Raw genomic sequence first — 16,050 nt, 5'->3', positions numbered from 1 at the left:
CAGGATGATGACATTTGACCAGAACAATTCTCAGCAGCTGTTTGAAAACCTCAGGAACCAAACAATTCCACCTGTTGCTGAAACTCATCTTGCAATGAATGCAAAAAGCATCTGGAAGTCTGAACAAGACTCCAGGAAACGCATAGCAGGGCTGGGCAAGGAGAGATGCCATTGGCCTGTGAAAAAAATCAGCTTGATGATCCTCCTGTGGCCAAGAGGTTTTTCTTCATGCGTATCTGCTATTTATGACAGTCACAAAAGACATCCTTTCTTTTTCCGAGCACATCATACAAAGGAGGTTTTGACTCAGTCTTGTCTTCTTCCATCAATTCATTCACAGCTATAAGTAGGAAGTAAGCCTCAGCTAGTAATTTTTGTTACAGCTGGATTCTGAGCTATCCAAGATTTGCATCTGAAGTCATGTGTAGTGAAGTTCAGTGGAATACAGGTATCCTACAGGTGCCGAGCGTGTCCTACTGAGCAGACGCTGTATTTCGCAAGGGTTGTGAAAGTTGCTTTTGTGCTTCTCTACATCTTCAGGTAAAATTCGTAACAGTGAGTTGCAGTTTGGGAAGGAGGTTTGAACCACAATGTCCAGACTTCTATCAAAGCTGCAGAGATGTAGTTCCAAACATAAAAAGCAGAGCAGCCAATTCTTGTCGCTTTTTTGTCTGAGCATCAATTATAACCAACTCTGCCAGTGTACTCCAAAGCACTGTTGTTTAGTGAAAGACAGACATCCATCACTGGAAGAGGAAATCAGTATCTTCACAGATTCCCTCAGAGTTCCTTTTATTCCATTTTTGTCTTGTCTGAGTTTGTTTAAACTGCAAAAATTTCTTAATCAAGTGATCCTACAAGAGGCCTTGCAGAGCATCAGATCTACTTTAATGAGATATATGCCTTAGATTCTCCCTTTCAGCATCCAGTCCATGAAAAACGGCACAAAATCCATCAGAAAGGGTATCCTTTGCCCTCTTTTCCCCCATCCACCTGGAGAATATTCCCTTCCTAATGAGCAACAATCTTCTTAGTACTTTATTTGGGCATCCACAGGCTTAGTCTTTCCCCAGGACTTCAAAGTCACCCTTCTATCAGGATTAATCCTTTGTCAAAACCTACAGCTCCTCCCGTAGTCCCCATTCCCCCTGCAGCTCCTGGCCAACTCACACTTCTGCTCTCTTTCTACCGCACCAACCCTCATTACTTCTAGGACCTCTGCTGTCGGTGAGCCACGTCTTCAGTAGCACCACCAGTCCTACTTTACCCCTCCTGCATGAGCTGAAATCCTTTTCCAGGGAAAACCCTGGAAATCCCTCTCTCAAAGGGACTCAAAGCACTTCATAAGCACCAAGCAGGCCTCCCAGCATCTCCATGTTAGAGTAAAACCATTAGTCCCATACTACCAGTGAAGAAACCAGGAAACCTCTGAAACGAAGGATCTTGAAGGCCAACCAAAGGCTGAAAATGGACCAAATCCCCATCTTCCATCCCATATTTATCCTCACATTCCTACATCTTCACCACCAGGGAGAAGTGCTGTACTACCAATTAATTATGGCATTAAGTACCAAAAAAAAGATAAATTAGAGGATTAAATTATTCACTAACAGAACACATTATTTGCCAACAAGTTAACGGCCAGAAAGAACAAGCCTCAATAAGCCACAGACTGACGAGTATTAGATCACAGAGGTAATACAACTCAAAGTAATGCAAGTTATTTAAATTTTCAACTTTTTTTTGTTACTCCAGATCAGTCTATCACACAAGCTGGTATAAGCATACTGGGAAGAGGCCACAATCTAAAACTCTAATAAAAGTCCTCCAATTTATTGTTCACTTTCAATAGAAAGTATTATTTCTTTGGGCCAGTCACATTATACCTTTTCATTAATGTTGCAGTGATGGTCACAATAGAACCAGCAGCCTGCAGACAAAGTGACAGCACTTGGATTACACTGCCTGACTCAGATGTAATGAGGGGAAAATACTAGAAAGAAACACTCTTGTGAAAATAATGTTTGACCATAACCTTTGAGGAGATGTTGCATTTGATACCATTGTTACCTTGTAGCAGCAATTATTTTAGTACTGCTTCAGAGAATTTTTCTTTCGAGAACATCTCCATATGTCAGTACAAGAATCTCTCGTTACCACTTGGAGTATTTCCTTACAGTCTTAGCAGTTTAGCATATTCCATTTCAGAAATGCCTTGCACTTCTAGAACCCTTTTTGAATCGGCTTCTCAGACCACTAATTACTGATGCTCACAAATGCCCTTTTAAATCAGTATTGGCCCCATTGCGCAGGTAAACTGAGGTGCTGATTTTCAGGCATTAACTGAATAGGGGTTCAACCAAAATCAACTGTGCTTTCAGTTTGTAATTTATTGCCCCTGTACATGAACGAGAACATATTTCTTTAGGTACCAGAACCCAAAAGTTTTGGATACATCTTTTTTTCTTTTAACTGGAAAAACAAACAACACCTGTGTCCATTCCACAACTGAAACTGCAATTGTTTGACAGACTGAAGACAGTGTACACGAAAGGCAAGGTCTTATCATCCACAAGGACTCGCTAAAGTATTGTATCCAACTTAACATTTTTTCATTTAAAAGCCACATGAGGAGTATTAACTTAATTGCATGGCAAACACTTTAGAATACAATATTTGAAAATTGTGAGTAATAACATAATTTGCCCAGGCTCTTGAAAGATCCCAGCTGTTTAATAGATGCAAAAAACTTACCTGTCAACTAGCGTGACAAGGGCTCTTTGCCAGTTTTCCTTTATCCTCTGATATGTGGACTTCTAGTAGTCCACTGGGTTACTAGTGTAAACACAAGAGCTGTTAGAAATTAAACCAGGGCAAGCACTTGAAAGAACTCCAAACAATTCGATCCAAGCTCATAGTCTATACCCCTGTACTTAATTGCAGTCACCGTCTTACAAAAACATCGCTCAGTACTGTTAGAACTTTCAGAAACATCAGGGGCCAGCTCAGATGAAAAGCAAAAAGATGTTAGAAATGTGAGAAATGTAAGATCAATACCTCTCCATTTCTTTCAATAGCCTGTTGCTAAATACTAAAGGAAATTTCAACTTCTGGTGAATTAAGGAGTATTTCCACAGCTGCCACGTCAATTCAACGTTACAGAAGCCTATGTTTTTCTTATATTTTTTCACAGAGGAATTTTGGTTAGCTAGTCACAATTCACGTTAAGTGGTCTCATTTTATTAACAGAACATTATATTACAAGAGCCCTGCACCTAAGTTAATGACAGATGAAATACCACTGTATGAATTTATGAAATTAAGACATTGTTTTTGAAAGCATGCTGCTCAATACCTGTCACTTGACTTTTATTGCCTCAGGAAAAAAAAATAGACAAGATACAGCAGGGAATTTTTAGCTCCACAGTCTTAACTTGGGCTGAAAAAGCTGTATTTAAGGAGACCTCACCCTTTCTTCAGAAACTAAAGCAAGTCCAAACATCTTTTTTGGCCAAAAAAGATAAAGACAACTTTCGCCTGGGAGAAGTCCTGGCATGACATCAAGTTGAAGTAACTTTATACAGTGTTATCTAGCCAGGTTGAAAGCCAGAGATTCTAAAGTCAAAGAGGAATGTATTCCATGTCTAACCTACGAAAGGTGTTGAAACATATCCACCCTATTTTTTTCTTTGAACAAAAGGAACTTTTTCCAGGCCTTTGTGGCTCCGGATATGAAAACACTTGTTCACAAGAGGCAATTTCAACCTTGCAATGTACCACGGAAGCCTACAAGATACACACCAAAATATGAAATAATCTGTTTAGCAACAGAATTATCTAAAAATCAAAACAATGGCATAGAAAATGACATCCTTCAACTACATAGCCAAAAGCAACTTCCAGAACAGATATTTTTCTAATGTCTATATTAGATGCAATTAAATTAACATTAAATATGTTAAAATTGCGACAGAAGTCAAACAGATCATTGTCTATCAACTAAAGGCATAAGCCCATCATTTTGCCACAAAATTAAAGGATTTCCAGATCCTGCAGGTACAGGCCTGCTTCGTGAAGTAACTACTACAAAAACTACCACCAGAAGGTAAACTCCGCTAACAAGTTAATACCAAAAAGAGCATTAACTACCGCAACTACCACAAAATATTAGAACATTCCTAGGACATTAGAGAATACTTTGAATCTGCTGAGTAGACAGTTGTATAATCTTTCACGAATGTCCATGGGTTACACCGCAACCTCTAATATCCCCCATGAGAAAACTCAAGAACAACAGCCCTGTGGAAAAGACTCATGAAAAAAATCATTGTCACTAGCTCCCAGTTCTTCAAGGGAGGCAGCCTTTTCCCCTTTCAGGCAGTAACACCACAATGGTAAATCAGAGCTTGGAATCTTCATCACCATAGCTCAATACACCCAAAAAGAGAACTCAATTTTTTATTTTTGCTTTACATTTCCAAGCATCTCCCATTCGATACCATGGTAAACTGAATGCTTAACAAAATGATTTGTTCTTTATAACTTAATGTTTACATCAAAAGGCATTCCAATACAGATTTCTAAATATGCTATTGTAACAACAATATTGGTGCTTCTACTAAAGACTGACAAAAAAGCTCAACCCAAAGCCGTAAGTAAGAAGGTCCAGTATTTTGCAGTTTGCCTAATCAAACATTTTTGGCTTACAAGAACATACACAAAAATCAAAAGAAGAAAAAACTGACTTCTATTTCCAGTTCAGTTGCTGGCTGGCTGAGTGAGAAGTCTCAAGGAAGCCTTTCATTTTCCAATAGTCTTCCTACTGTAAAAGGGGATTACGCTTATTTACTTACCACATAGAAAACTGAGACCTGAAAAGCATACAGTGCTGCAGAGAAAGAACTACAAGTTCCGAGTACTATTATTTCACAGAAAAATAAAGAAAACTGGTTATTTTAAACAAGAAGTTTATTTAAACAACAAGACGCTTTACTTGAAGGGAAAACTATCTAGGATTTTTTTTTTTAAGAGTAATTTATCCCTACTTAGACAGATTGCTCTACATGTAACAGCTACGTACAAAAAAGTTATAAAATTGTCCTTGGTTTTACAATGATAAAAGAAAAACATTGAAATTATCCAATCAAACAAGGTATGCAAGGTTTTTGTTTTTAAACAGTGAGAGCAAAATAACTTACTGGAATATAAAGATAAAAGTAGAAGGAGCATGCCACTAATGGAGCCAGGGGCATTTTCACAGAACCAGTTTGTTTTCCCACCCCATCTCCATTAAATGTTGATCAAAACATACCATTGGCCATTTAGTTAAAAAAAATATGCATTATGTCTGTGCACATACACCAGTTACTTTATGTACAATAGAAGGAATAGGAAAAAAAATCAGAGAGAGAAGAGAGAAAACTATACTGCAGTAGTCAGATGTGGCTGAACCAAGTCTCATTTTTCTAATTGTGAATGTGTCGCCTGTGGGAGCACAGTTCTGGACAGGAAAGTAGCAGGTTCTTTTTTTTTGTGTGTGTGGTTTTTGTTTTTGTTTTTTGTTTGTTTGTTTGTTTTTGTTTAGTAAACTCCTCCTGTTTGCTGCTGGAACACATCAATTGTATCTTCATCCTCCATTTCCAACTATAGCAGAAAAAAGAAAAAAGGCTTTCAACTACTATAAGCTGGCTTGTTTTCACATTTCCTACCTTCATGTTTATTTTTTATGCAACTTATCCAGCCCAGCCCCGCTCCCCTCATCATCATCATCACTTTGTGCATTTAACCTACTTCACCGTAATTCAAAAGCAAAGAAATGACATGGAAAAAAATGCCAGTGGGTAACTTGCCCTAGAATGAATTCTCATATGTAGCTTTAGGGTGCATTGTATGACTCCTATGGAAAAGATGAGCATTTGTAACACTTTAATTTTGTTGCCTACTTTGCCATTGCATCTTCTTTCTCCTATTTAATTCCTCAGTTTACCTTAGAACTTTGCCACAATTTCGCTTTGCTGTTGTTGTTCAAATGTGCAAATGGCTTCAGCTACAGTACTAAAAAAAGCAGACTATAATTAAAGTCCCTAGCCCGACCAGGCAGTAAAACAGAGCATCAGAAATCACAAAAAAAATAAGAACATTTTATATGGTCAACAATGTAACAAACTGCCAGTGAGGAACAGCAATACTTCATAACTACAATTCTCTTTTTTTCCACTGCAAATTTTGCAGTTGATGTTCCTGGGATGTTAATGTTACCTATTGACAGAATCTGTGCCAAGACTGAAAAAGTTGCTCCAACTACCGTGAATTATATTTCTAAACAGTCTCAATTTCTGCTCCAGGAAATCAAACTGGTCTATGGCATTTAGTGCAGCTATAAATAGACTGATCCTTAGCTTCAGCATAACATAGATGGAGAAAAAAGCACCCTGCTGCCTCAATTCTCAGCATTTTAAGTTAGAAAGTTCCCTAGACTGTGATCTGAAGAAGCACATTCATTGGAGCAACTGCTTAGAAAATACAGATCTGCTATAAATCTTCTAAAAACAGGAGTCCCTTGTAATGAGTGGTTCTAAAAAGCATATAAAATTGTAACAGGTTGTTTAAATGCAGCTATGTGGAGCAGTACAGAAAAATGCTCAAGAGTCACTGTGAAACACTCTCTGTTGTTGGAATGGCCTTTGTTTTACCAAATTATTGATGACCCAAACTTTACAACATTAATGTTATGCTATTCAAAATGACTTTCATACTACAAAATTCAAATTTATGGTCAGGATCTCTGTTAACAGCTGGGCAAGCTTTTATAAAAATAAGGCTATTGCTTCAGGAAAAACTCAATTCTTACCTTACTGATTCAGAGCTGTGACTCAATAAAGTGACAGTCTTACAAGACTCACCATCTGCTAACATTGTACTTCATCTTATTACTATAGTGATACAGGCTTGTTATTCAAAACACAGCAGTCTTATAATATAATAATTCTAATTATACCAAAATAGTGGTAAAAGATCAAGTTCTACTATTAGTATATATAATTACATAAGATTTCATATGAAACCTAAGCATCAACTCCTGCAGCAAATTCCAAAAACAGTGCTTTAGTTTTGCTTCCGTTGTTTACCTGTGCAGGTGTGTCTGTTTCATTAATTGGCTGCCCATCGAACCGGAATCTGATTTGCCTCATTGACAACCCCTGGACAAAGAGAAGCAACACAAAAGAAAGTAAGTCTCGTGTGAAAATACTCACTAGTTTTCTCTTGAACTCGTCACTGGAATTGCAGCATGATCATTAAAAGCCGCCATTCATACTGCACGATACATTTTTCACAGTCCCCTCATGCACTGACTTGAAGGCATTTCACTACAAATCCTTGCAATCTGTTTTGTATTAAAAGTTGCATTGTGTCCAATTACTAAGGGAAGCAGCAGTGCCCCACTGACTGGAAGTTAAAATAAAGCAATTTCTAGTACACAAGTCTCACCCCAAAGGCCAAAATTTTTATAGTGCTTTTTAATAATAAGTAATTCACCTAAAGTTAGATGCAACACCTTGGATAACAAAGAGTTATAGTCAATACGCCTTTTCTCATCTTCCCAAAAGCAAAGGTATTCTAAAACATTTCTTCCAGGAAAGCAACCATCATCTATTAGTCTGAAGTAGCACAGAGTAGCCAGTGGTAATTTTTTTTGACCTTGAACAAGAAACCAATTGAATGATTTTTTTTTCATACAGAGCTGAAGTGAACTTTCCAAAAAGTTCATCTTCTAAATACCAGAAACTAACAAATGGAGTTTCAAACTAGCATTTCTACCACACACACTCGTCACTTTACTGACTTTTTCCATCCCTCAAAGGGCCACTACTTACTCTTGCTGGAGCCAACAGATTGCATAAGATAGCTAAGTAGCAATAATCCCTTCTTTCTAAGGTTCAGATTCACAAGTTTATGAAGTACGAAGATATTTCATAGCACACTACATTCTGCAAAGGAGGGAGGAAGTCTGAGGATACAGCCAGAACCGAGAACTTTCCAGACCTCCTCCTTTCCGAGTTCTATCTACTCTTTCTGAAGAACGCCTAAAGATACGGGAAGCCTGTGTGGTTTTGAAGTAAATCCAATGTATTGCGTGGTGCTGCTCTGGCACCTCTGAATTAGAAAAGACTTGATTTAGCCATGCAAGAGCAGATGTAACACACAAAATCAAACTTAACGTAGTTTATCATGAAAAAACATAATAAAGAATATTATCAGGAGCAAAATTTCTGTTAAGACTTTATAGATCACATCAAAATGCCTTCTTCCAGTGTGCCTAAGATTCTGCAGTGCTCGCTCAGAACATCGTCTGGTTTAAGAAAGCCATGTGGCTAAGTGTCATGGCAGCAACACATTTTCGCACAGCAACATTTGGCTTGAGCTGTGTTCTCAGACATTGTGTTTCTTAAAATATATATTTCCCATTCCAAAAGTGTTGGGTTTTTTTGAGAACTTTATGAGCTGGATAACTGCTAACTGAAAAAAATATTGAAAAGCTGTACCTTTGTGACATTAGCATTCACAAAAAATTGCAAATATTTAATTATTTTTTCCAACATAAAATAATCATAAATGGTCTTGATCTTCTAAACATATCATTCAAGGTTTAGCCACTGCCATTTTAGGTCTACTACACGCAATACATGATTTCATTCTCTAAAGCTGCTAAATTCTCTGCTATATGCAGCTTCTACCTCTCCAAAATCAAATCTAATGTTCACTGCTTAAGGATTTTAAAATTGGGCATGGAGCATTAGGGACATGGAACAAAATGCTTTTAAACAAAGTTTGAGAAGTAGGCACCTCTGAAACAAAATGTAAAGACAAGCCCATCTCCACAGAGATATCCTTTGGATGCCTACTAACTACTTAAAAATGGAATCATAAAAAAATCTTCCATCCTAAAGATCTTTTTTCCTCCTCTATTTAACACTTTTTTTTTTTTTTAAGTAGAAACATGAGCGACAAGAATCTTACTTTTGTTTGTAACCAAGTAACTGATGTATTAGCCATATTTCTCAAATCACCTTTCCTAAGATTTCACAAATAATTAACCAAGCCTTGGCCTCCCAAAAAGACAGATATAACTGCACTGTAAGTTTGGAAAAAGAAATACTCAGTGATTTACATAATGTAACAAGTCTATGACAGAGAAAGGAAAAATGAGCCCACAGCCTCAAACATTCACAAGTTTACCCCCAGAACACTCATACATGAACATACTCACATGTTGAGTTAGAGATGATTTTCCCTGTCTTTATTCATATCACTATCCTACTGCAGCAAACCAAAAAGGTTTTACCACCGTGTTTGTGAATTAGAATTTGCTTTTCTGTGTGGTGAAACAGTTACGTCAGCATAAAGGTATTCAATTCTGCTTTTATTGTATTTCATAGCATCACTGAATATTTGCCTTAATTTTTTTTTCCTGTTTCAAAACCTTCAGAACAAAGTACTAAACAGCGTTACTTATCCGTGGGTACTTTTAAAACTTGCAGTAACTACCTGCAGCCTAGTAGGCTGGCTGCAATTGCCACCACATCAGCAAAATACATTTTTTTGTCCCTCAGAGGATTAATTTAACATCTAGACCACATGAGAAAAAACAAAACTCATCATTAAGCATACAAGTTTGTTCCCAACCTAGCCATTAGACACCTTTAAACCCCGAAACATCCATTGATATCCTCATCTTGATACAGTAACATTGAGCTAATAAAATCATAACCCTATGTCCAGACCAGTAAGTTATTCAGTGTTATAAAAATACCTCAGATTATCACTCAACTCTCCTTAGGTTCTTACTTAAGGTTCCTAACCCGCCCTTTCCATGCTGAAATTTTTGAGCAGTACAATAACAGTAGCCTCCCAACAGCCTACATCTATAATGCAGATTTCTCGAAGATAACAACGGATCTTTATTTGACCCATTTCCTGTCACAACTCTGTCAGTCCGTTCTAGAACAGATCCTGATAACAATTCGCTATCCACTACACAATTAGTTTCTGTTAAGCCTTTATCACTTTGCATATTTACACAGGTTTAAGACTTTACTATCTCTATGGAGATCACCTCTCCCCCAGACACTGGTTCTCCTGATGTTCATACTAGAACCATACCTGTCGTTCACAATAGGCTTTCATTAGTTTACTAAGTGGTGTATGCCTCTTAATCTTAAACTGCACCACAGACCCATCTTGCCCTGCCACCTTCAGATTAATGTGGTCATTGTTTTCAGTCTTCACTCCTTCCTGTTGAGGAAATAAAAAAAAAAAAAAAACTTTTTAAAAAGGTACAAAACAAGAAGTTAACATTTTATCAAAGTGCAACAGGTCATTAAAAAGGAGGAAATAAAATTATTATAGCTGCTTACCAACTCAAAACTTTGAATTAGGAAATAAAGGTCGTTGCTTTTTATTTGGGAAAAAAAATAACAACAAAAACCCCCAGCAATACTAGTTGTCACTCTTGAGAGGGGTTATTATGCAAAGTAGCAATGAATTGTACTACACCAGCAGTTTTACAACAAATTTAAAAAAAAAAAAAGTTACTTCTATCAAGGGCACGGTAATATGCAACACTGCAGCTCCCAATCGAAGGAATAAAAATATTTATGTTATAATAATATACAAGGAGAAGGCTCTTTCTTGCTCTGTCTCAAACTTTTTCAAGTCTACGAAGGCACTTCTCAAGAAAACTTTCAGCCACTTTTAAAAGCCTGTATTTCAAAAGGCGTCAAAGCCTGCGAAAGCAGCAAGCTTTCCCTTTCAGCAAACACCCCACAAAAAGCTCTCCTACACGAGCACCCCGACACTCCCGCTTCCATCAGGCAGCCGCATGCAGGATTACAGCCGGGCAGCTCTCGTTCCCAGCTCGCTGCCCGGGCTCTCGGCCGGGGGAGGGCAGCCCCAGCCCCTGGTGCCCCCCGGCCCCGGCAGCTTTGTTTTCTTCGCACGAAGCCACCCGGGGCCGAGAGGCGGCGGCGGGGTCCCCGCCATGTGTCACATCCCCGCACGCCGCGCTCCGGCCCCGGGCTGCCTCCTTCCTTCCCCTGTTTTCCCTTCAAAACTCCTTTTAAAAAACGGGGGAAAAAAATAAAAATAAACATTTAAAAGGGAATTAAAAAATAGAAAGCGACCCCGCGGCAGCGCGCTGTTTTTGCTAGTTGCGAGTTCTCCCCGTGCGTTTTTTATTTATTTTTTTTTTATCCCTGAATTCCTGCAGTTGCACACCGAAGCTCCACGCGGCCCCCTCCGGCCCCGAAGCCCCCCCCCAGGGCCAGGCGGGAGCACAAAAGGGGCCGAGAAGGGGCCGCCGGGTGCCCCCCGGCCGAGGGGCTGTCGCGACAGGGGATGCTGCGGCCTCGGCGACCCGAAGGGAGCTGGGGGGGGGCCGGATCCGGCCCCGGGAGAACGAAAAGGAGGAGGAGAAGGAGGAGGAGGAGGAGGAAGGCAACGGCAGCAACCGCCTCCGGCCCTGCCTCTCCCCCCGCGGAGGGCGGGAAGCAGCCCGGATTCGCCCCCCTCAGCCCCCCCCCGCCCCGCCGCCCTCCCCGGGGATCCTCCGCCCGCCCCGGGAGGCCGCGGCCCCGGCTCCGCTCAGGCGGCGGCGGGGCGGGAAGGCGGCGGCCGGGGCTGGGGGCGGCAAAATGGCGGGGGGACGGCGGGGCCCCAGCGCCGCGCTGAGCCAGGCTGGGCTGGGTGGCCGGGGCCTGGCCTCCCGCCGCCGCCACCGCCGCCTGAGGGGCGAAGTGAGGCGGAGGGGAAGGGGGGAGGGGAGGGAGGCGGAGGGGGGCGGGAAGGCGCCGGCCTCACCTTGGGCTTCTCGTCGGCCATGGCGAGTCGGCGGGGTCCGGGCCGCTCCGAGCGCCTCACAAAGGGGGGGACGGAGCGAGCGAGCGCGGCGGAGGAGAGAGAGGAGAGGAGAGAGAGAGGGAGGGAGAGAGAGAGAGAGGGGAAGGCGGGGGGGGGAGGGAGCGCGCACGCACAGCCGCGGGGCCGCGCCTTGCCCCGTGCGTGCGCGCGCCCGACGGGGCTGCTCCCCCCTCCCCCCCCTCCCGCCCGGCGCGGGCCCCGCCGCCCATTGGGCCCCGGCGGGCGGGAGCGGGAGGGGGAGGGGGGCGGAGGCTGAGAGGGAGCGGGAGGGGGAGGGGGGGGGGGGGAGAAGGGAGGGAGCGCGCGCGCGCCCCGGCCGTTACATAACGCGGCGGGAGGCGGAGCGTGCGCGCGCCCCCGGCGGCTGGCCCGCGCTGCGTGCGCGCGCCCCGCCCCGCCCCTCCCCGCTCCGCTCCGCCCGCCGGGCGCAGCCGGGCCCAAGCCGTGCGGCGGGCATTGTCCTCCTCAAAATGGCCGCCGGGCCGCCGCGCCCCGCGTCCCCCTCCCCCCCCCCCCCACCTCAGGGGACCCCTCGCCTCCCGCCTCCCGCCTCGTGTCGCCCCCCCACCTCCTGTAGCCCTGGTTGTGAAGTGGTGGCACGGGTCCTGGCCAGCCCCGGCTCTCCCCTCAGGGGCCACCCTGAGGTGCCCGGTGTTCCCGCCCAGGACCACCAGTCCCACAGCCAGAAGCTGAGAAACGCATCTCAAATGTAATTAAAGCAATCGTAGTCAAGGCTTACTTCTTAGTCTCCAAACAGCTAAGACCACGATGTAGCGTTTCAAAAATCATAGTAAAATACACAAATAAGAGGATATACTACTGATTCTTTAGAATTCACTCCAAAATGATTCAAGTTCACTCCAACAGAGCAGAGAGGAGGAGGAAGTTCTCAGTAACTCCAGGGACTTCAAAGCGTTTCCAATCTCACTGCCTCTAAACAGTTCCCGAGCCTTTTCCTATCAACGTCACATCTGCCAACATCATTTGTCAACAGCTTCTTGACAGCACCCAAGTGGAAAGGAGCCACCAAAAAGCGACCCTCGTGAAGCCCGCGGGCACGGATTCCCCAGGTGGACGCTGGTTCATGCCAGTGCCGTGAGGTGCAGTCGGTGCACGTGCTCCGGTCGTGATGCAGCAGCGGCCGTACAGTCACACACGCCCTGTTCCCGGCGTGACAAAATCCAGGCCTGCATGTAGCACGCCTCCTGCACTATTTCAGAGAAGTTACGAGATGGGGTTTGTCCAGAATAAACTACTCAAGTAGTGAAACACCAGCTGAAGAGAAGCTGAACTTGCCAGCAAAGCACGGACTTCACTCTTCTCACTGTGGATTCTGCTCCCCCTTCTCTGCCTTTTGTCACATTAATTCACAACTGGGTACCTCCCTTTCTGAGCGCCAACACCCAGGGAGGCTTTTTTTTTGTTTTGTTTTACTGCAGTTGCTTGGAAATCGAAGAAGAGTAACACCCGCAGAGAACAGGAAGCTGAACGTTTACCAGAGTCCACAGTTAAGAAAATAACACAGCCACAACCATACCTGAAGCAGCAAAGCTGGCCTCTGCAGCTGCAGAGCCTCCACAGAACAGAGGTGGAAGCTTTGTAGACTAGGTTCCCACATGTTGTAAAGTTTTCTCTTTGCTTCTGCAAACAGAAAGCAGAAACCTCAGCTAAAATTTCACAGAAACTTAGTTTTAGTATTTTATTCCTTCTCAAGAGTCTTTATGATTCAGTTCTGGAAAAAAAAAAAAAAACAAAAACCAGAAGCATTGGAAAAGCTTGGTCTGACCCCAGAGGACAACTGAGATGCTGTTTTAAATTGTAACTGCGACTCAAACCAATGCTCCTTCGAGCAGTACTTCCCAATCATTTTCCTTGATTTATCATCAAAAACTGCTCCAATCAGTCTATTCTGCCTATTTTCCCTGCATTTAATTCCTTGTGGTATTGTTTTTGTATTTAAGATACTGGGAGGCAAGAAACACCTGAGGCTATAGAAAACAAGATGTTTCTGTAGAAATTCCCCTCACACAGTTCGAGTCTGGTACAATCTCACTTCACCTTTCATTTCAGCTTTGAAGAGCAATGGGCAATGTCATCTGAACTTCGTGGTGTCCACTATTGTACTTCTATCCACCACTAAGAAGCAGGACAATATATGAGCACAAGGAAATAAAGCATCTTAGAACCCACTCCATTCTTCTACACTTTGTACACTGCTTTATTAAGCAAGACTCAAATTGTAGTGGGTACTTTACAGAACAAAAGACAAGTGCTATTTCCCAAAGGATTTTAACTTCTATTTATAGAAATGATGCAACATCACAGAGGAGTGGCTGCCGTAAGGAACCGTGTCACAAGACCGATATTGTTTGATGGTCCTATTTTTCTTTGCTCTTGCTACTTCTCCCCCCTCACTCTAAGATGTTTGTGTTGCAGGTCCAGGAGGAGGATTTTGGGAGTGGCCTTGAGGCCATGGAAGAAATTGGCCAAGGCCGGAGAGCACCATGAAAGAGCTGAATGCGGGAATGAAGCTAAGTGGGACAAACATTAAGGCCAGCATCACAAATAGAACAAATCTGCTTAAAAGGAGACATGAAAATAAGCTATATTTTATGAAAATGTATTGGATTTCTCTACCACTGCAGAAGTTATACATGCTCAGAGAAGCTGAAAACTGTTTCTGTTATACCACCACTGGTCTTGCCACCAATTACACAGATTCCCTAATCACAGAGAAGGTTTCTACAACCCTTGCATTTATATGGCTTTTCTTCTTACAGAGCAACAGAGGAAACTCACATTACCCAGGAGATCCAGTTGAGCTAACAATAAACAGAATGCTAAAAAATGCAAAGATAACTGGCTAGACAGTGGCACTCAGAGCAAGTGGCAGGGGAGAAGCCACACTGGGAACTACAAAGAGCCCAGTCCTGCAGGGTCTAGGCTGCAGCAGAGGGGGGGCAAAGGTGAAGCTTTTTGTCTCACAGCTCCTCCTTCTTAATGTACAGAGTTGAAGAGAAGTGAATGGGGAAGCATCACAGTGAGAATTCCATGGAAATTCCATCTCTGGGAACAAAAAAATCCATGTTTCCTAAATATTTCCATGCCTTTGTTTTATTTTTGTACAGCAGTTTTATAGGGAAGAAATATGACTTATCTAGATTTTGCAGAGCACTCAGGCTTAATTCTCCACCCTCTTCTGAAGAGGGCAGGGATGTTTACATTCCCTTCCACACCAAGACATTAAGATTTTTAAGACATTAAAACAGCTACAAGCACAGGGTATGTGCTACCATACACTAACAAGTGTAGGCCTACAAAGGTAACTCCAGCCTCTTCAAAACTGTGTATTACTTTACAATTAGTTCAATGCAAGAACAGCAAGCCAACAGTTACCTGAAGCGTAAGAGAACAGATCTAAAGCTCCCTTCTCAGCCTGACCTCTGAAGGACTAAGTGGCTTATTCAGGTTTTGCTCTTCATTAATACTAGTTCAGCATTGGGAATAGAAATAAATATTTTGCCTGGGGCACTGCCTGTTCTGTGCCTTCCTTGTTCCCGATACTGATCTTTCTCTCCTTCTCCCAAGTCATGAAATAGCTTGCAAACCTTTTATTTTGCAACTTAGTACTCCCTTCCTCATCAGGCCTTGAGTTTTTTTGCTGTTTCCCTGTCCTCCCAGAAAACGGTTAACAGTTTCTTTTTGCCTTTGCCTTCCTGGGCTGTATCCAGAGCCTGAACTCTGAATTCTTTCTGAGCAATATGAAGTTCCATGCTGACATTCTGGTAGCCAATTCTGATGAATTACACTGACTGGACAGGCACAGAAGCCTTTTTGACAAGGAGTGCAGGCAGGTCTCTCTTCCAGATACATGCAGGCATCCAGCCAACTTTCCAATGAGGATTAAGAGATTTCAAACTAAAATTCACATTTCCAGGATGACTTCCCCAGGAACCAGCCACTTTGTCAGTTCAAGAGCATTAGAAGCTGCAAACAGAACAAGCCACTTGCATTTTTAGTTAGTGAGCAAAGTGGACTGAATCTGCCAAATGGAAAGCAGGAAAGGATCAAAGAGCTACAGCTCTTGGAGCAGTTTTTAGAGTCTCTTCACATAGGACGGAATCCTGAAGCAGG

The 16,050-nt window shown here is 42.6% G+C and overlaps 1 protein-coding gene across 1 annotated transcript; it reads right to left on the bottom strand.

Moving 5' to 3' along the window:
- Window positions 1–4,950: 4,950 nt before the first annotated feature.
- On the bottom strand, window positions 4,951–12,092 carry SUMO2 (small ubiquitin like modifier 2). The gene is made up of 4 exons (XM_035558838.1): window positions 11,857–12,092; window positions 10,162–10,293; window positions 7,128–7,199; window positions 4,951–5,643 (listed from the first exon to the last, which is right to left on the bottom strand). The coding sequence occupies exons 1-4, from the start codon at window positions 11,875–11,877 to the stop codon at window positions 5,581–5,583; spliced, it is 288 nt and encodes a 95-aa protein (XP_035414731.1). The 5' UTR covers window positions 11,878–12,092; the 3' UTR covers window positions 4,951–5,580.
- Window positions 12,093–16,050: the final 3,958 nt, after the last annotated feature.

This window comes from Cygnus atratus, chromosome 18 (genome assembly GCF_013377495.2).
Source record: "Cygnus atratus isolate AKBS03 ecotype Queensland, Australia chromosome 18, CAtr_DNAZoo_HiC_assembly, whole genome shotgun sequence".
In the NCBI taxonomy this organism is placed as follows: domain Eukaryota; kingdom Metazoa; phylum Chordata; class Aves; order Anseriformes; family Anatidae; genus Cygnus; species Cygnus atratus.
This window is presented reverse-complemented; position numbering and strand designations above follow the sequence as displayed.